At 37.6% G+C, this 20,600-nt stretch overlaps 2 protein-coding genes across 6 annotated transcripts in view; both read right to left on the bottom strand.

Moving 5' to 3' along the window:
• Positions 1–565: 565 nt before the first annotated feature.
• si:ch211-13c6.2 (uncharacterized protein LOC100000125 homolog) lies at positions 566–16,416 on the bottom strand. 3 transcript variants are annotated; one of them, XM_024259967.2, is made up of 13 exons: positions 16,059–16,416; positions 15,036–15,104; positions 12,460–12,484; positions 6,884–6,970; positions 6,654–6,793; positions 6,447–6,566; positions 6,320–6,365; positions 3,014–3,914; positions 2,835–2,937; positions 2,686–2,751; positions 2,475–2,576; positions 2,205–2,391; positions 566–1,431 (listed from the first exon to the last, which is right to left on the bottom strand). In XM_024259967.2, the coding sequence occupies exons 1-13, from the start codon at positions 16,137–16,139 to the stop codon at positions 1,235–1,237; spliced, it is 2,124 nt and encodes a 707-aa protein (XP_024115735.1). In that variant the 5' UTR covers positions 16,140–16,416; the 3' UTR covers positions 566–1,234. The 3 variants fall into 3 exon arrangements, with proteins under 3 accessions (XP_024115735.1, XP_036070178.1, XP_036070179.1); XM_036214285.1 differs by lacking the exon at positions 12,460–12,484 and having other exon boundaries at positions 16,059–16,368; XM_036214286.1 differs by lacking the exons at positions 12,460–12,484; positions 15,036–15,104 and having other exon boundaries at positions 16,059–16,368.
• A 146-nt stretch (positions 16,417–16,562) lies between these two features.
• LOC112137635 (regulation of nuclear pre-mRNA domain-containing protein 1A) overlaps positions 16,563–20,600 on the bottom strand; it is a 7,939-nt gene continuing 3,901 nt past the window's right edge. The window contains exons 6-8 of one of the 3 annotated variants that reach the window (XR_002917581.2): positions 18,427–18,602; positions 18,230–18,320; positions 18,117–18,150 (exon numbers count right to left, since the gene is read on the bottom strand). Coding sequence is in view for 2 of the 3 variants with exons in the window: in XM_024260058.1 (XP_024115826.1) it covers positions 17,324–17,422; positions 18,427–18,602 (275 nt within the window). In the remaining variant the exon portion in view is untranslated. Of the gene's footprint in view, positions 17,423–18,112; positions 18,321–18,426; positions 18,603–20,600 lie in introns of those variants that run through there. The other 2 variants (XM_024260058.1, XM_024260068.2) reach the window with 2 other exon arrangements.

Raw genomic sequence — 20,600 nt, forward strand, 5'->3', positions numbered from 1 at the left:
CATATTTTTTACAGATTACGTTTTTAATGGTGCATTATAGTTTTTTGTGTAATTTTAATGAAGAACAACATATATTTTGAGATCTATAACAGGACATAAAAAAATCATGCATTTCCATATCAGAAGACAAATTGTGGCACAAAATTGATGCATAATCAAACCATCAATCAAATAAAAAAATGCCATTAGAAAACAAACAAAAAAAAAACAGGATTTTAATGTGTTTGAAAATAAAATAGTACATTAAAGAATAGCACCAGGGAGTAATAAATGAAAAATTATAAATAGTTTAATATTTATTTGACATGTTTTTAGAGTAAATGTTAACTTTTTTGTAAATATGTGCATGTGGGACACTAGGTACACTGGTAGAATTTATTTATATGCATGTTTTTAATCATACTATTTATTTAATCTGGATAATTGTGATGTTCATGTACATATTTATTCAATACAAGAATAGGCAGCTTTTTTATTCACAAAAGGGTCAAATTAAATTAGATTTTACCTTTCACCCCTTTATAAGTTTGAAAAATCTTGTTCAAAGAGATTATATATTTTTTTCTTTTTTTTAATCATACATATTTAAAATGGTTTAAAAGTCAGTTTTTAACTGCTAAAATACTGTACATTAATAAAATTTTTGTTAGCTCAAATACAAATTGACCTTTATTCTTCTTTTGTATCTTACTTGCTGTCCCATTAGTCTCCTATGGATAAAATAGATTTTAAATTGAAGGTTTTTCCCTATTTTTCTCCATTTGTGATCAATAAAAGATATAAAACATAAAATTCTGAGCTATAATCTGACATAAAGCATATTTTCCTTTGATTGGTGTAGAAGTTCAGGACATCCCTGCTCAAACTAAAATAACTATCTCATCTCAAACTGAAGCAGCAAAATAAATCCCATCTATAAAATAGACTGGAATGATTTTTTTGCAAATATTTTAACTCAAACATAAATGTATGCAGCGATTAATTTTACTGTAATGGCTTAGATAAAATTGCAGTTAATTTTAAAGTCAAAAATGGATTTCTTTTTTTACTGAGTATATTACCAAAAAACGGACAGTGGTAGAAGACAGTTTATTGCAAACACAAAAAGAAAAAAAACTAAGTTCAGTGACGTTATGAAAACAAAAATGAATTTGTAAACCAAAATATATTGAAGCCTAAACAGTCTAAGAAATTTTACACCTCCAAGTTTTTTCTTTATTAAACGAGGCATCGGCTATTTTCTTGCCACAAGCTCCAGGAGGGCAGAAGTGATCTTGTCCAGATTTTTAGAGTAGCTGGAGTCCCCGAGTCTCCTGCTTCCTTGCTCCATGAAAAGAGGAGGCGCAGAGGAGTTCTCTTCAACTCCTCCCTGCTGGTATTCTGCAGGACGCATGGGTTCTTGAAACCTTTCAGGATATGATGCCATCTCATCTACACAAAACAAGATAAGTCATAGTAAGACATCATTTTGATGGCATTTGACAATACAACAATGGAATTTTGTTTCATCTCTGCAACTAAAAGGTGATTGCAACAAACCTGAAAGTGTTACACAAGCCAGAATACTGTAAGCAGAACTTAAATTCATTTTTTAACTATAGTGCAGCGTCAGACTGAAGAAAAAAACTTTTTTTCTGCTCTCCTGTATATCAGATCCAAAATTGGGTGTCAAAAGTTTCTTGTTGTTCCCTTTTAGGGTCCGTGCAGAAATCTTCCAGCAGGTGGAGGTGCTGCAGGACTTTCATGGAAGTAGAGCAATAAATGAAATGAGTAGTTTCTTAAAACAAGTTGATGCTCGTTTACAGAGTCACACATCCGTAATAAAGTGTTAGAGTAAAGATATCACCATTTTCAATGGGGTTTAAAATACTATAAATAAAGTAAACAATGTTTTTTATCGTAAAAAAAAAGCAGCTTGTAGCAACATTTACTCCTTGATGTCTTGCATTAATGCGTTATTTCAGATATTGAAAACACTTAAAAAATTAAAATGGCATTCAAGTTTAAAAGTTGATGGTTCTTGTCAGTTACTTTGAGCTCCCAAAATAAGTAAATCAAAGAAGTTTTAGTCAATTTACAAGGATCTATCAACTTCAGAAAGCAAACGATACCTTTCTTTTTAAACATTTCTTTCAAAAGGTACTAATAAAAGTCCTAATTATTGAGCTTAAGTTGCTTTAGGAGACAAAACTAATTCCTTGTACCTTCATAACGACTCCTGACTGATTGTCGTGGTTCCTCGTGTGCGGGATATCGATATGCTTGGTAGTGCTCTTCAGGCATCTGTTCACGATGGTTCCATCCTCTTCTGTCACCGTGGCCAAAAGAAGCGTCTTCCAGTCGTGTGCGATCAAAACTTTCTCTTGGGTTTCTCTCATGTGGTCCAGGAGCCTGTAGGAGCAAATTAGAGGGACTTTTCATTTTTCTGAAAATAATTTGTGTAGGAATTGAAGTAGACATTCAGGATTTCGTACCATGTTTTTCTCCATTTTTTTGGCCTGGAACTCCTTCAGAAGGGAGGAGAGTTTGCTCTTCAGAAACTCTGCCTCTTCTGAATCCTCAATTTCAACATTTTTCTATTGGAAACAATGAAACCCAAAAGGGGAAAGAAAAGCATTAGGCCATAATTTTCATGTTTTACAAGAACACGATGGAAAAAAAAAAACAAAAAAAAAAACTGTTTACCAGCATATCAAAGACACCGCCTGATTCAGAACCACCTTTGTTGTAGCTCTCTTTATGATGAGGAGGCTTAAAAAAGAAGAAACTGGTCAATATAATTTACACAGCAAATGTAAAACATTAAAAAACTTTAATAATAATACTATAGTCACCCAAGATTCTCTGTAATTTCCAGAGTATTGAGCTCCTCCGTGCTCCGCTCTCATTGGTCGGGAATCCTCTCTAGCATCCGAATATGAAGGTCCACTTCCAAACCTTTCATCAAAATGAGACATAAATGTTATTTAACAAACAGATTCTAGCTGTAAAACTGTACACCCTTTGCTCTCACATTTGGTTTGTCATTTCCAGTTCCTCTGGAGTGGCATCAGAGAAGCGACTTTTTCTTCTAGTCAGCCCCTCGTCCTTCACTCCTCCTTTCAGGAAGCGCATGAAGGGCTCTGGGATGTTGGAAATGTTGGCGGCGACTTTCATCTGAGCGGCCGGGGGCTCTTCTCTGCTTGGCCCAGGTTGGTCAAACGATCTTTGTTGGTTCAAGTGCCTCATCTCGTGATGGTAATCTTTGATGATGTTAAACAGCTGGTCGTTGCAGCCTTCACTGTCCATGGCAACGGGGACGTTCCTTCTCTTGGCCTCTGGTTCACTTGATCCTTGTCTAACTGCTCTGTCCAGCTGTCCTGATTCTCTTTCCAGAGACCAGCGCCGTTGGTCACCACCAGAGTATCCTTGCTGGGGGGTCTGATATTCGTGCAAACCTTTCCCACGCCTAACTTCCTCAGCGTAGAACTCCTGTAAAGGATCTCTGTCTGGATAGGGTCTCTTGTAGGAAGCAGAAGCCTCTGATTGGTTAGCGCGACCTTGCCCGTAAGGTTCCCTGCTGTCATACACGGGACGGTCTTGCGGCTCCACTAAACTCCGCCTTTGTGGCTCTTGGACGTGCGGTTCTTCGTACCGAGGGTGGTAATCGGGGTTCATGCTGCCTTCTCTGTATTTAGGAAGACTCGCCGCTCTTTGAAACTCATCTTGAGGGCGGTGCTGGCTGAAAGGGGCCTCCCTCGGAAACGGCCTGTCTCTATTTACGATTGCATCTGGGTGTAATCCGGGAGTGTTTGGGTAATCCCAACTCCTCTTCCTGCTGTTAAAATCCGCGAGTTCGGGTAATAGTGGCGGGACATCTGAAGTGGGTCGATGTGAGAGGCTCTGCTCTTTAATCTGCCTCTGCCTTGGAGGAACTGCAGAATGAGAATCTGAGTTAATATTGACGTATTTCTATGTGGTAAATATTTCCTATAAGATTATTAAAGAGCAATTCAGATGAAAATGGTGTTCTTAACATGTTCTTGTGGTATTTTTCTAATAATGGAGGACATATATCGAAAAATTAAGCTTAAAATTGTATTTCGGAATATTTCTTTATTCATATTGTTGTGAATCAGGAGGAGACAATAAAATGCTGTTTTTGAAAAAGAGCTCAACTGTGACAACTTGCACCAACAGTCCTGCCCACAACATAGAGGTGAATTTACTGCCACTCTACAGACTTCAAGACTTTACAAAATTATTTAGAAATCTTTAAATGTCCCTTTTTTTATGCTAGCGATCAGAATGTTTCAAAACAATTTGGGTAAAAACAGTGAAAACAAAGTGGGATTCTAGGTAAACTGGAACCTCATCAAAGCATTTTATTGTGTTCTGATGTACAACCGCAATCTTCTTGCCCCACACTTGTAAAATAGATCAAAGATGATCAGAATGGGACTTTAAATGTCATATTTATATGCCTGACAAAGAGTAACGACAATTGTGTTTGGTTATTTACTTTGTTAAAATGTTTCCTGAAATGTCCGATGTTATAAAGAACAGGATATTCCCTGATGAGAAGAACAAAAAACAGCTCAATATCACTAAAACAAACAGCTTACCGTATATCTTCCAATAGTAGCCGGTCTCTGATAGACGCCGATCTCCATTAAAAGCCGGGTGTAACACGTGCTGTTGTTATTAGACGCCGGTCTTTAATGGTAGCCGGACCGGCCAATTCATACTCCTAAACACTAGATGGCGGAATTGCACTCTGAAGCTAGTGCCGTCTGCCATTTAAGCAAGAAAACAAAGACGAAGAAGAAGTAGTAGTGGAAGAAGAAGAAGAAGAAGAAGAAGAAGAATTAGAAGAAGAAGAAGAATAATTAGAAGAAGAAGAAGAAGAATTAGAAGAAGACGAAGAAGAAGACGAAGAAGAAGACCTGCGCCTTTCAGGCTGGTGGTTGTTGTTGTTGAATTTGTGTGGAACAAGCCCTTCAAAGATCAGCTTCGAGATTTTATGACACATGGATGCTCGGGGACGAAGATAAAGAGTGGACATCCAGCGGGAATATAAAAGCGCCCGCTCTGCGTTTGCTGGTTACGTGGATAGCTTCAGCGTGGCAAGAAATCACCCCAGAAATGATCAGAAAATCCTTCAAGATCACCAATCATCAATGCATGCCATGGATCTGAGGATGATCTGATCCACAGCCATGTCATGCTGGGAGAGCAGAACTTCAAACTGCGTGGCAGACTGCGGGAGCAGCTGTGCTGTCATCACAAGACGCAGAAGACGAGGATGAACCGGAAAATAACGAAGCAATCATCTCCGATTCAGACAGTGGTGAGTACTGTTGTTTATTGTTTTTATTGGATCTCTTGTACCGGCATGCTAGGGTTCTGAGCTTGTTGGGGATTAGTCGGGCCGGTGAACGCTTTTGTGAAGGAGTCGGGCTGGTACCGGTACAATGCCAGCGGCATTGTGGCGAGAAAGTTCTAAAAAGAAAATGTGTTTGTTCCCGTGGCTGTTTTCTGAGCCAAGTTGGACGTTATTGCATAACTTAGTGATTTTTTTTGGACTGATGGATGCTTTTGGGGAGGAGTCGGACTGGTCCCGGTCAGCTTCTACGGCATTATGGCGAGAAAGTTGCGGAAAGAAAGTGTTTCTTATTCTATTGCTGTTTTTGCTGATTTTAATTTCATCCCGTTACCTAGTGAATTTGTTGGACCGATGAACGCTTTTGTGGGAGAGTTGGACTGGAACAGACTAGCGTTTGTAGCATTTTTTGACGAAAAATCGTTCCTGTCATATTACCCAGTTTCTTGATGCTAATGGTAGCCTATTACCATATTGTTCTGAAAATTTAAATAAATCTGGAAATATTATTGAAATGTTCATCCAGTGTTGTCTATATTTTGTGGTCGAGTTTGAACCCATTAGCCATCTTCATTCTGTGTGTGGCGGAATAAACGCCGGTCTCAGATAAACGCCTGTCTCTTATAAAGGCCGGGCCGGCTGCCAAATTATTGGAATAAACGCCGGGGCTACTATTGGAAGATATACGGTATTCTGCAATTGATTTTTTGGTGTTTGAAGGACTGAGTGACTGAAGTGTAAAAAATATAAGTAATAACAATTTAAGAGCCTACAGAAAAGTAAAGTTTTCTCCAACAAAAACAACAAAAAAATAGGTGTCTTTGAAACTACTTCGACATGAAATAAATAGGCTTTAAAATGAACATAGAAAAGTATCCCAAACACAACTTATCCTTATTTTTTGTTTTAGGTTTCTATACCATCCTCCTTCCTGAGCTTCTACACATAAATACTTACTTCTTGAGATATTTAACTTCCCCTCAACTCCTCTTCTTTGTATGACCTTTAAAAGCAAGCATATGTCATCATCCAAATATAATTTTGTGTCATTTGACAAAAAATTGTGATTATCTGGATGAATCACCTGTGGATATCCACGCCCATCTTGTCTCTCTATTATTTCTGCTTTGGCACGCATGATCTTCCCTGCCTGCGTATTTAGGATTCGATAATCCCAGGTCACCAAGTCTGGCCTTTTTGCTTCCTACGATAAACACAAGTGTTTGTGAATATTGGAAAGGTTAAACTGTTTTTAGTAGAGTGTTTTTAAGATCCTCTGCAGTTTATTTACCACATATTTCTGCCTGTGTTTGCGTCCAATCACGTGGCAAACCATATCTGTGAGGAAAGCGGGGTGTTTGCACAGCCTGCACATGAATTTAGGGCCCAGCTGTGGATCCGGATTCGGCACCTCCTCCAAGCAGCTTAAACCTAAAACACAAGAAAAAAATAATGAATGGAAATATATTCACTAGAGGAGAAGTTAAAGATTTATTTAAAGAACAAAATAAGCATACGCACCAATGATTGGCTCATCGAGTTGCAGATAATCCAAGTATTTGACTATGTCTGTAAATTTCGGTACCGTCTTTTGTCGGACAGCCTGCCCTGAAAAACCAAATGTTATTACTCAACACCACAAACAGTCCAAACTTTAATAATTTGCTTTGACCTGTTCTCTGGATAAAATTAATCAAGTCAAATTTTTGTTAAAGGGCCTATATCATGAAAAAACAACTTTTTTGAGCTTTTAAGTGTATTATAATATTAATTCCTCACGAAAAACAACCCCAAAGTGGTATTTTCCTCCATTCACGCATCTCTGAGTATTCCTCTAAAACCCTGCTCTCTGAGCACCAGCCCCTCCCAATCCACAAAAACAAGTGAGTCTTCACTTTGTGATGTCACAAAGTGGAGAACAGCCCCTTCCAGGAAGAGTCTGTGCAAGCCCCGCCCCCAGGCGAACACACACCCACTTTCTCTGTGGAGCTAGCAGTGATCGGCAAAACACTCATTTTATATGTACATCCATCTTTGCAAAAACTTGGATGTTGTTAGTTTTCGTGAAACGCAGACATTCTGCCAAAGCCAGCTCCATGTTAAGGTCATACAATGGGCGGCACCCACAACGAGTGAAAGGCGGGGCCTCAGAGATCAAGTCGTCTTACTTCTGGGTAGGAAAAGAGCTCACAAAAATAGCTCATATTTCATTAATGATTTGTTCCTTAGTGTGCCAAAGGTGATATATGATCATATATTTGGATATAGTTTACTCTGAAATGCTTAAGAATAGTATAATATAGGCCCTTTAAATTAACTAAAACAACAATTATTGTAAAATCTTCCTTGCAGTTGTTTTGTGTGAAAAATGTTTTACCGTCCAATGGTATAATGGGTCATAACGGAGCAGGTTTAGTGAAGAAGGACGTTACATTGGAGAAAGTTCGGTGCCGACTCGTGTTCTTGGACAAAACACTTGATCCCACATTGGTCCCGGTAGCCTCCGCTGGCTGAAGCATTGGATGGCAGCTCTGCCACCATCGGTGTGAGAACAGAATTGAGTTTTAAACTAAAAATGTGGACAAGTCCAAAACTGTTTCTTTTAAGTTAAAGAAAAGCCAGTTGTTTGAATATTTTTGTGCGAGTAAAAAAAAAAAAAAAAAGATTAGCTTTCTCTAAGTCCACAGTTTTGAGTCAGACCACAAAGACCCACATGTTGAAGTTCTTCAAAACACAACTAGAAGCTGGTGGTAAAAGAAAATGATTCCCTGTCGAGTCCCAAACTAAGTGTCGGTTGTCTGGATGGCTCATTTGTCTGCGTGTAGGACTGGCGAGTGGGAATCCAGGGTTTGTTTCCAAGGTGACGCAATGAACTTATTCCAATGTGAGTCCTTAGGTAAGATGGTACTGGCCCAAGTCTGGCTCTCCCTGTGCCGGTCCCCAGTCCAGATAAAGTACAGGGTTGTGTTAGAAAGAGCATCTGGTGTAAAAAAAATCTCAGCCAAACCAAAATGTGTGAATCAATGAAATTCACTGTGCTGATCCCCGGAGGGATGTCCAATAGTGACCAATTCTTGACCAAAAATATTTTGAAATTGTGGTTTCAAAAATCTGTGTGTGGGCATTATTAGGGGTTATGTGTTTTGATTGGCGGGCAGAGAGATCCACACATAAACTCAATAAAGCTCTTACTTTCTATTGATTTGTGGTGTGTTGCTGATGTTGGCAGTCCAAGTGTCCAGCCATGTGCATAATCCACTTCAAGCTTTGTTCAAAATCCTTTGGGCGATGCCAGAGATCGTTTGTCCAATGGCTTTCTTCCCAAGTCTCCACCTTCTGTTCCAGACTGACACAAATCAAGAGGTGCCAAATGTAGTTCCTTACGTGACCACTGGGGGCTGGTTAAAAAGTCAAACTTGGCGCCTAAGCAAGCCTATGCACAGCCTTGTATCAAAAGCCATTTTGAGTGTATATTGCTTTAATTCTTGGCAGCATGGCAGTGTAGTGGGTAGCGCTCATGGCTCACCGCGACAAGGTTCAAATTCCGGCTGGGTTCATTCTGTTTGGAGTTCTCCTTGCGGTCCTGTGGGTTTTCTCAGGCATCTTCCCACAATCCATAAACATGCTTCATGTGTTAACTGGTTGGTCCAAATGATCTCTAGTTATGTGTGTGCTTGTGTGGCTCTGCGATGGAGAGGAAACTTGTCCGGGGTGTACCCTGCCTTCACCCAGCACCAACTGGGATAGGCTCCAACAGCCCTGTGACCCCAAAATGGATTAAGAGGTTGAGAACATGGATGTTTTATGATGATTCATGACAAATTGAGAGTGGGGATGATTAGTGATTAGGGGTTATTTCAGGGGCCAAATTTAAGCACTTTGTTCCGCCTAATATCTGTTTTTGAAGGGGTTCTCATTCCCGTCTCATTTCTGTTATTGTTCGCTGTTCAGGATCCAATACATTCTAAAATCTTTTCTTCTCCCTTCACAGCCAGAAAAGCAGCAGAAAATCAAGTCTTCTTTGTTCCCAGAGGTCCCGAACAAAGCGTTGCACAATGACTTGTGTAACATCAACCATGCTTTTTTTTCTAAGGTTTCACCAAGAAAATGACAAAGAATGATGACCTGAAACAAAAAAAAAAAAAAAAAAAAAAAATAGATTTTCTCCGCTCAACATTTATCTCTGCATTTCCATCCAAGAAAATTAGTCCTTTAAGGTTCTACCAGATTCCCATAGCAGCTTTCTCTATAAAATGCATATTCCCTGGTAAGAAGTAAAAATGGTGAGAATATACTCACCATGCAGTTCAGAAAGATTAAGTTTGTGTGTCCGTATTGGACCAGTAGAAGATGTTAGCAATAAATGTTAGAAACAAATGTCATCAGATTTAGAGGAAATGTCAATATTTTAGTTGCCCTGAAAACGTCACATAATTAGAACTATTTTACTTTGAGGCCAGTCGACAATGTTTTGTCTTTTTTTCCTTCGTTTAGAACAAATTACAAAATGGACAGATTATTGTAACATTCTTTAAGAATAAGTTAATTCCCTGAATGGCTCAAAAATTGTTTTGTGCACTCAATAATAAATAAAAAGAAAGTTGAACTAAAGCACTAGTCCATTACTAGAGCATCAACGCCACCATTTGTTAAATCCTAGATCAAATTCAGGAAAACTATACAGTCAATTAACAAATGATTTAAAAACAGCAGTTTTTAGAGATGTTTATCTTTTCACTGAACACGCAAAAAGTTGTTTACGATGATCTACACTCACCAGCCAATTTATTAGGTATACCTTGCTAGTACTTGGTTGGACCCCCTTCTGTCATTAGAATTGTCTTAATCCTTGGTGACACAGATTCAACAAAGTACTGGAAACATTCCTCAGAGAGTTTGGTCCATATCCACATGATAGCATCACACAGTTGCTGCAGATTTGTTAGCTGAAAATCCATGATTCCGATCTCCTGTTCCACCACATTTGAGTCCAGTGATCTCGTCATGTTCAAGAAACCACTCTGAGATAATTCCAGCTTTATGACATGGAGTCTTATCCTGCTGGAAGTAGTCATCAGAAGATGATACACTGTGGTCATAAAGGGATGGACATGGTCAGCAACAATACTCAGGAATGCTCAATTGGTACTTAGGGGCCCAAATGCCTTGTTTCCACTGAGCAGCTCAGACTAGACCGGACCGGTACGGTGTTTTGGCCGTTTCCATTATAAAATTGACCCATTATGCCGGACTGATACCATACCATTTTTGGTTCCACATAGGTTGTAGGTCCATAGAAAAATGGAACAGACAAGTTTGGGTAGAGCTTCTGTCATCACACAATGTAACCCATTGATTGGCAGAAAGGTATCACAACAACAGCTAGTGTCCAACTGGCGCTTTTCTCGACTCAAGATCCAAACCGAAGGTTTTTCCTCTTTTCGGCTGGATTCTTCCTTGCCTCCTGGATCTTCTAGCAAAGAGTATTAAATTCTTTGCTTTCTGTATTTCCCCCTGATTCATCAGGGTTAGGGACCGGAGAAATCCTGCAAAACCTTTATGATGCACAGCTTCATCATCGGTCTACACCTCGCCGGGCCTTGATGGTCCAACACTCAATGGAGACGTTTACTTGAATTGCCCAGACCACTCTAAGCCAGCCAGGAGCGGACTGGTACAATTCTGATCCTACCATCTGAATGTTCCAGCGAAAATGGAGGCTCGTTAGATCAGGCAATGTTTTTTTCAATCTTCTATTGTCCAGTTTTGGTGATCCTGTGTGAATTGGAGCCTCAGTTTCCTGTTTTTAGCTGACAGGAGTGGTATCTGCTGTGATCTTCTGCTGCTGTAGCTCATCTATCTCAAGGTTGGATGTGTTGTGCATTCAGAAATGCTCCTCTGTAGACCTCGGTTGTAACCATTTGAGTTACTGTTGCCTTTCCATCAGCTGGAACCAGTCTGGACATTCTTCTCTGATCTCTGGCATCAAGAAGGCATTTCTGCCCACAGAACTGCAGCTCAATGGATATTTTCTCTTTTTCTGACCATTCTCTCTAAACCCTAGAGATGGTTGTGGGTTAAAATCCCAGTAGATCAGCTGGTCTGAAATACTCAGACCAGCTTGTCTGACACCAACAACCATTCCACATTCAAACTCACTTGAATCATCTTTCTTCTCCATTCTGATGCTCGGTTTGAACTGCAGCAGATCGTCTTGACTTTGTCAAAATGCCTAAATGCACAAACTTACTGCCATGTGATTGGCTAATTCCAAATCTGTGTAATGAGCAGTTGGACAGGTGTGTCTAATGAAGTGACCAGTGAGTTTAATTTCCAGGCCTCTTCTGTTGTCTAACACCAGAGATCTGTAAAGTTTTGCCACATTTGTTTTTATTGATGTTGGGGGCAGCTGTGGTGCAAAGGTAGAGCAGTCCACCTCTGATCAGGATATTGTAGGTTTGGTTCCCACTTTGCCATATGCGATGAAGGCACTGAACCCCATATTGCTCTCAGTGGTCCCATTAGCGCCTAGCATAGCAGTTCTGCTACCGTTAGTGTGGAAATCAAGGGAGAAAAGCGCTACGAGTATACACTGTTTACCATTCTGAGCAACTTACTGACAAACCTTTGTGATGTTGGAGGACTTTGGCACACGGCAACACCACAGTTTTAGGCTTTACATTTCTTTTCCAGCTTAGGGACATCTGACTGGAGTTAGCAAACTTCAGCCGCAACAGTTCTTTGGTTCACAGGATGTCATCACACAAAGGACTTTCCTGATGAGGACCTTTTGTCTCGCTTGTAAAAGTCCAGTGCCCCATTCTGGCTCAAACACAGCCAGAACTTCTTTCCAAATTAAAATCCTGGATCCTTCTAGACGTTTTTGTTCATGCTGAACTTGCCCAAAGAATCTCTCCAAGTACGTGCCAGCATTCTCTTATTGTTCAAAGGGAAGGTTGAAGCAAAAAAAAAAAAAGAGGTTCTGCAAAATCATTTTTTTACGTAAATGCAACAAACCGGAACAAAATATTCAAATAAAAATAAAAAGGAGGTAAATTAAAGATCAAAAATTTAAACAAGAGATAAATTGTACTTACCAGAAGTAACAACAGCATGCTCTTTCTGCCAGAAATGAAAGGAGAGCAATGAAAGTTAAACCACTGGTTTATAAACAATCCGGGCAATTACTACCGCTCATCTGCTACAAACAGAGACAAGGTTAGATCAAGGGGAGAAAACAGGTCTGTAAAGTTACAGAAAACCACAGCTTACTTTCAGCAAATCCTCTTCCCGTGTCTTCTTATAGCACAGAAATACCCTTTGAGACAAATGTGAGACCCACCATGAGGCACAACTTTACAGAGTACTCACTTGGATTCATGTGGAGTAGATCATCAGACGATAATTATTGGAAGATCAAAAAATTAAAATAATAATCAAGCTGAGGGGAAAATCCTCGGCGGAATAGAAAACTGTCTTTTGTCCAGTTATGTCCCACAAGCCATGTCTTTAGTGCCACTGCTTCTTAAGAAGCTCTTCACAAAAACAGAAGTGTCTTTGGAAAGGTTTTTATGATGCGTTCATACTAACCAAATAGTTCTTTTTCAGTAACTTTCCAGCACTCTTTAGTCCAGCTGCAAGTCAAGACAATTGTATTTTTATCTCTTCCAAACTTCCCTTGTTTTCATTGCAGATTTGCTTGTGAGAGTAAATCTACTCAAGCTTCAAAAATTGGAGGATTGTCATGTTTGTGGACCAAGTAATGTGCAGAAATGCAAAGAAAAAAGTGACCACAAGAGTTTATGATGATAGGAAGACAGAAGTGGCGGAGATGAGAATGAAGGCCAATAATTTGTAAAGAAAAAAAAAAACGTTTTCTTTAATGAGCTGGAAATGGGCCCCAGTTACAAATGCTGGATCTCAAGCATCTTGAGCTTGAACTCTGCACAAGTTTGACTGGTGAACTAGTTCATAGGTAGTTCCAAACCACAAACCAGTCTGTAATGGTGAAGACGAGGGTGAAGCTGAAGACAAGAACATGGAGAATACCACCCAAAGAGTCGCCAAAATGACGTTGCTATTGGAAGCTCACCCATCAAAGAAGAACCAGGAACAAAAAGTCTTGTTCTTCAGCTTAAAAAGGAGCGTGATAAGAAGTTTAAAATCTTCCAGTCCAGCTGTTTACCGTGAGTCCAGTACTAAAGAGACGTCAGTGAAGAAATGATCTCAGTTTACCTCAACATCCCAAAGAACGTAAAAATGCAGCTAGAAGAAAATATTATCTTTGGGTTTACACTGAGACAGTTACCATATCATCCCAGTATACAAAAGAGTGAATAAAAGGTTTTGTATTCTCATTGGTAATCATGTTACTCAGCATATATTTTGAGTGCTTTCCATATTTTTTTCCTGCAACTTTAGGTCCAACTTGAAGTCTGGAAGTTTGTGTCCCACTAAATGATAATTGTATGCATGGGGTCTTTAAATCAGCAGTGCAGACACTTATTTTGAATTTCCTTCTAGATTAATCTATTCTGAATGATGAATAAAATAGCTCTAACTGGTGAACTATAATTAAAAGCACAGCTACTGTGGAAGATTTTATTGTCACCCCAGTGGGTATTTACTTAGACAGAATTTTAGATGCCTATCCCTCTTTTGAACTTTATGTTTTATGAAAAATGCTAAGATCAACAAAGTTTCAATTAAAAAAGATCTCCAGACCTCTCCTCTTTTCAGAACAAGTGACTGACACTGTAAGTACTTACCATTTTCAAACTGTAATAACCTCCATTGTGGACAAATCACTTAATTAAGGAAAACTTTGAAAGGGCCAAAGATCTATCTTTCTGAAGTTTTGCTGCTCAGCAAGTAACTAAAGATGTTGTAGATTCCTGTTTATGGCAAATATGTCTGAAAAGAAATCCATTTGTCCATCTTTGGCGTAGAATCCCTTTCTGAAAAAGAAATCTGAGCACCAAGACCCAGAAAAATGTTCCTGATTATAGTATCCAGTAAGAACCAAAACAGGTTTTGTTTTGGGCATGAACAGCATCCAAGATTGATAAGAAAGAAGCAGGTGAGTTTGGATGTTGAAAAGATTTCAAGCTTAACCTTTAAAAGAAAAGCTGGATACATTCAAAGAACCTGCCAGTGTTTCCTTTTTAATAATTTACACCCAACAAACCAAACTTGCAGACGCAGCAGAATAGGATCAGCTTCTTTGTGCAGAGATGCTCAGGACTGCACATTCACACAGCTCTGGGTTTTCCTCTGTTTATGCTTCACGAAGGGGCAAAGAAGAAGGAATCCTGCAAGTTTCTGCTTTACCAGTTCATCTGAGGGGCTGAAGCTGAAAGTATGAAAGCTTTAGGCAGTCATCCACCTGATAAAATAGAGTAAGGAAGGAAAAAGGTTTTGACTGACGGACAAGCAGCAGCGTTAAAAGGCGTTAAAAGGGTATATAACTTTCGTAAATTAATACAAAATTAATTATTGGAAAAACCTTAAAATGCCAGTAAAATAATATTTTGTAGCCAGAATAAATTACAAAAGCCCAATTTAAAAAAATACATATACATTTTATTATAGTGAATAACTGATCGTTTGGGGTATTAAAACTTTCATTCACAGTTAAAATCTGTTTTTTATTTGAATAAATAAGTCAAGGTACCTTTAGATGTGCTGGTGTGGTCAGGTGTATCTTGAACAGAGATTCCCCCTTTAAGGACTTCTCACAAACCTTGTTTTAAAAAAGAAAAATATCAGTTGCTGTTAGCCAGTTAGTTTTTGCGGGAAAAAAAATAGTTATTTTTAGCAAGCATCATTTAATCTGATTTTTTAAGGGCTCTGTGTGCTTAAAAAGCAAATTGCAGAAAAAGAAAAACAACGATCTGTAAATTTGACGTTTCATTAAAAAACGAAAAAAACATAAAACAATATTTTTGTTTAAAAAAATGTCTCTCTTTATTTAACAACTGAAAACCCATTCATTATAGGATTGTGCATTAGTCCAAAAGTATATTTAATTAAATGTGGATTCAAATGTTTATGTTGATTCAATACAGATTCATTTTTTCACATTTCCATTCATAAACCATTTTTTAGTATTATTTATGCAGCTTTCGTATGGCTATTGATAAAAAATAAAATGTAATCAATTTCTCACATTGAATACAATTTTTAAAAAGTTTGATTTGCCTCAAAAATCATTTAGACCTTTTTTTTTTAATTTCCAACTCTGTTAGTAGTAAAACATGGCTGCAGATTAACTCCTTATTTTTAACAGCCACAGGACAATGTTTTACTAATTGTAAAAATAAACGCCCCGATAAACTGTGCAGCCACCACAAGGATGTTGAATAATCTATATATATATATATATATATATATATATATATATAAGAAAAAAATTAAAGACCCACTCCAATCATCTTTTGATCTATTTTAAATAGTTCCCAATGATCTTTTAAGTAAGATTTTTTTTCTTTCCAAAATAAAAAAAACTGTCATTTTCTGGAGAGCTGCAGGGGTTATTAACACATTTTGTGTGACACAAAGTGGGCCTTTAAATTTGCAATAGCTTGTTAGCTAAATTGAGGCTACTGGTCTCAACCTGAGCTGTGTCACTTTAACACTTAACGTAGTTAAACTGTGTATTAATTGATAGTGTGCTATTTAATGTTGACTATCTTACCGTGCACTGGATAAACTCTAAATCCTCCTCATATGGTGTCTCAAGGCCGTCCATTATTGAAGCGTTCCCTGGATGTAGCATCCGTTGTTGTGCTAGCTTAGCAGGTGTCTAACCATTAACAAATAAATCTTAACTGTTTAACGAAACCTTTCAAATAATTGTTTACGTTTTGTGTTTTACGTCAACACTGACCTCCTAACATGTATAAATGTGTTATGAATTTGAATAAATGTTCGGCTCATTAGCGTCAATGATCACTTAGCAAGAAAAAAAATCATTCATCGAAGAATTGCTAACTTCCTGTACGTTACGGAAAATCGTCTTCTGCGTCCCGCGTGGGCGGTACTGTTAGTTACAATTGAACCCCACTGTGACGGAAAAGACGACTACATTGTGGTGAGTAAAACAAACGTATCATAGCTTAAAAGCAGAGCGGGCTTCCGCTCACTGCCCCCTAGTGGTAGTGTAGCATAACAACAAAATAACAACAAAATGCAATAAAAACATTTGAATATTGTCTATTTATTTGGGTTTTAAAAAGCATTCGCTTCATCTAAACCATTGTTCTTACAGAACGATGCTTTTGAAAACGAGGGTTCTTTTAAACTCTGTAAGGAATCTGCACAGCAGCCAAATGTGAAGTTATGAGGAAAAACAAGAAAACAAACTCCTTTGCTCGTTTGTGTCAGAGCACTGTACATGGGCAACAAAGCAATAGTGAGGCATAACATGAACACTAATCAGAAGCACTTATAGGCAGCTTACTCTACCACATTTACATGTAAACTTGTATATGTACACTCCAGACAACAAATCCCATAATCCTTTGTATGGATGCAAAATAATAATCATGTAGTTTTCTGTGAGAAAATTGAATTTCTCTGAATTCCTAGTATTTTTTTCCCTCCGATACTGGATGCTTTTAAACATGCACCATTAGAGCTCAACAATCAGCAAAAAAAAAAAAAAGTAAGCAATGCATTAAAAAAAAGAAAGTCACAACAGTATTAAAAAACACAACAAATCATAAACACCTTAATGGAAGTAGACTTAAAGGTTTTTCACTTACATAGCCAGATAACACAACTTATGTAAAGTTGTAAATCAATAAAGAAAAAGTCCAATGTGTTTTTACTAAAAATTAAAGTCGTCAGGTTTAGTTTTTTCTCTAAGTTTAAAGAGAATTTATAATGTAGCCAGAACAGAAGAACACGTCACAGCAGACCATCACAGAAGATGTTTGAGTGGCAACGAGGTGAAGAGATTCAGTTCGAGGAGTTGTAGATTCTTTCAGGAAGATTGTTGAGACGTGAACGCAGCTCCTTGCGTACCTGCGTCACGCTCGCCAGTTTGCGCTTGTACTCCTAAAAAGTACGTAAAAAAAGAACAAGAAAGAAAAGAAATGTTAGATACTTCAAATTAAATCCAAGAATTCTTTATTTTCTTTGATGTATCGGATATTACAGTTTTTTAACACACTGTAATATAAGTATATGGGAACTAGATGTTAAGTGATATTTGATTGGTCAGTCACTTAACTTTGGTCAATTTGCATTAATCTATCGATTATACTAAAAAATAATAATTTACTCCAGGGTCAATTTTACCCAAAAGGGAAAAAATATATTTAAAAAAGATATTTACCCAAAAAAAACAAACAAACAAAAAAAAAGTAAAAATGGGTTTTTCCTCAGAATAAAACCAACCAGCTAAGTGAGAATGAATGCAAGAAAGCTATAGGATGAATGAGGATGATGTATTGTTGCTTTTTGCATTAAACATGTTTGTTAAATAGGAATTGCAAGTAGTGCACAAAATCTGCACAAACTTACCACTTTACATGGAAAAATGAACCTCCTTCATTTAATTGAATAAAAAAATGACCTTTATCTGTTAAACATTTCCAAAAAAATTAGTTCATAGAAAAAATATATATATATATTTTTATGGTTGTTTAGAAAATATTTGTACGATGCTGACTTCATCAGTAGCTGTAAGGATATAATAAAAAACACTCAAAATCACATTCATGTTTTATTTGTATTTTTTTTTATTCACAAATGTTTAACATGAGACGTTTTCCACTGGAATCCTGCGGATCAAGGCTTAAAGTTAATGTCATCACACTAAATAATAACCAACTTTTTTAATTTAATTTGTTGAATACTTACCTAGAATCAACTGAAAATATACATTTTTAAAGTTTGTCTTTTCGTTAATTAATTTGAAAGATTACAAATGATCCGTCTTGAAAGACTCTCTCTGCAGGGAGAGTCAATGAAAGCACAGCGAAGAGTGAGGCAGGCGAGACTTGACAAACACAACAATCATAATATCAAAGAAGAAAGGTTGGAAGGTTTTCACGCACTTCTAGTTTCTGCTCGTTCTGGCTCAAACCGTCCTTCTGGCTTTGCAGGAAGACGGTTAGCGTGCGTGTCAGCTGTCTCCTGTCGTCGATCTCTGCGGCCAGGCGGCCGCTGTAGTCCGCCAGCAGCATGCAGGCCTCCTCCACCAACCGGGAGAGACGCTCTCCGGATTCTTTATCTGGAACCGGAGCAGAGATCAACAGAGCATCGACCTCTTCTTCAGTTCTCATAAAAGCTGGTTGCTTTACACCATTTTGACCACAGTCACTGCAGCTGCCTCATGGGGCTGCATTAGGTTTTACATAATAGGGTTTATGATCTCAGGCTTGCTTTGAAAGCACGGCTGGGTCATACCATTTAAAAAAAAAAATTTTTTTTTTACATATCACAAGGTTTTAACATTAACAGATGCACCAAAAATATCTAAAAGATTTTTTTAAACTTAAAAAAAATCAGTGTTAATTTTAAATTTAAAGTAAAAGAAACATTTACAAAAACAAGTCAAATAAAATGGCAAAAAACTTGATTACCGAGTCACTCTTGTGTTAAATTGAACTAAAAACTAAACAGAAGGTCTGTTTAATGTGAACTAGCTCAGAGAGACCTAAAAATAATAGTAATAGTAAAACATCCAAATTAAGTTTGTCCTCTCTATACAAATATTAATGATGAAGAAGTATTTTAAAAAAGGCTCAGACCAGAAAAAAACTCAAAATGAAAAAAACTAAAAAAAAAATGTAAAGACAGAAACATGCAAGTCAAAGTAGACTCTTATGAATAATGTTTGAAATGTGTAATTAAATAAATACTAATAAAAATATATATTTATGCAATTTCATTTTTTTATTCCCTTGTGTATATGTTTACCTAAATGTGGTAGTTATGTGTGTGTAAACATTTATCTGAAATTGAATGTGAAGTAATTTGGTAATTTCTCCCTTGTGGGATAAATAAAGTTGTATTCTATTCTAGAACAAGAATAGGACTATAACAGATAGTAGTGCACTGGCTGCAGTAATAACAGTCAATGGTAAGGGTGGTTCCAGACCTCGAGAGCCGGCTACTGGTTTTCCAGAAATCCTGCCTTACCTGCTGCTGATTATCTGGATCAGGCATGTTTAGCCAAAAAGGAGCTTTAATGACATGTTGGTTGGAAAACATGTAGGACACCGGCCCTCGAGGCCTGGATTCCGACACTCCAGGTCTAGGGCAGGGGTCCCCAAACTACGGCCCGCCTCCACATTTAGTCCGCCCACCCAAACACTATCAGAGATCCATGATTTTGTTTTTCTCTATCTGGCCGATCGAGACCCACATAGAACGTGACTTTTTTTTCACCTTTCTGCAGTCAGAACTGTGACAGGAGAGGATAGACTATTTATTGGTTTAGTTTTTAAAATTTGTAGTTTATTTTTTTCCATGAAGATTATAGAGATGAAGTAGAAAAGTTGCATTACCTACAATAATGCTAGTGTAAATGTTTTTTACTGAAAGTAGTCGCTGAAGATGCTGAAACTTTTTGCTTAAAATGGCGATGCAATTTACTTTAATTGCTGAAGGGATTTGCTGAAAATAGAAAAGCTATTTGCAAAGTGGTAAATTTGCTAAAAGACTGGAAATCCCATTAAAGAATTATGAAAGAGTGTTAAAGTTGATATAAATTTCTAAAAATGTTTTAGTAAAATTGCTTAAAAATCCCTAATACATGCCAACTTAGCAAAAAATATTTAGTGTGTTGCTTAAATATGAGCTAAACCCTAAAGTAGCCCAAAAAACCTTAATAGATTCCAAATTAGCCAAAAAGAGCTAGCTTGTTGCTTAAATAGTAGCCAAACTCCAAAATAGCCTAAAATTCCGTAATTCGGTAAACTAAATTAGTCAAATATGTTAGCCTGTTGCTAAAATAGAAGCTAAACTCTAAATTAGCACAAGAAAACTTCAGCAGAGGCCAAATCAGCCCCAAAAAAAGCTAGCACATTGCTTACTCTAAAACAGTCTAAAATTAAATTCCTCAGTAAACTAAATTAGTACAAATTTTTTTTTGCCTGATGCTAAAACAAAAGATAAACTCTAAATTAGCCTAAAAACCCCCAGTAAATAACAAATTAGCCAAAAACGTTAGCATGTTGCTAAAATACTAGCTAATCTCCAAATTAGCACAAGAACACTTCAGCAG

Source organism: Oryzias melastigma, linkage group LG11 (genome assembly GCF_002922805.2).
Source record: "Oryzias melastigma strain HK-1 linkage group LG11, ASM292280v2, whole genome shotgun sequence".
In the NCBI taxonomy this organism is placed as follows: Eukaryota; Metazoa; Chordata; class Actinopteri; order Beloniformes; family Adrianichthyidae; genus Oryzias; species Oryzias melastigma.

What these genes read in the sequence shown, in the direction of transcription:
- si:ch211-13c6.2 (XM_024259967.2), bottom strand. Translation starts at nt 16,139, where the DNA reads ATGCTACATCCAGGGAACGCTTCAATAATGGACGGCCTTGAGACACCA. An exon ending in AACACAGGCAGAAATATGTG is followed by an intron (nt 6,567 to 6,653) that starts GTAAATAAACTG and finishes TGTTTATCGTAG; the next exon opens with GAAGCAAAAAGGCCAGACTT. An exon ending in CTGGAAATGACAAACCAAAT is followed by an intron (nt 2,938 to 3,013) that starts GTGAGAGCAAAG and finishes TTTTGATGAAAG; the next exon opens with GTTTGGAAGTGGACCTTCAT.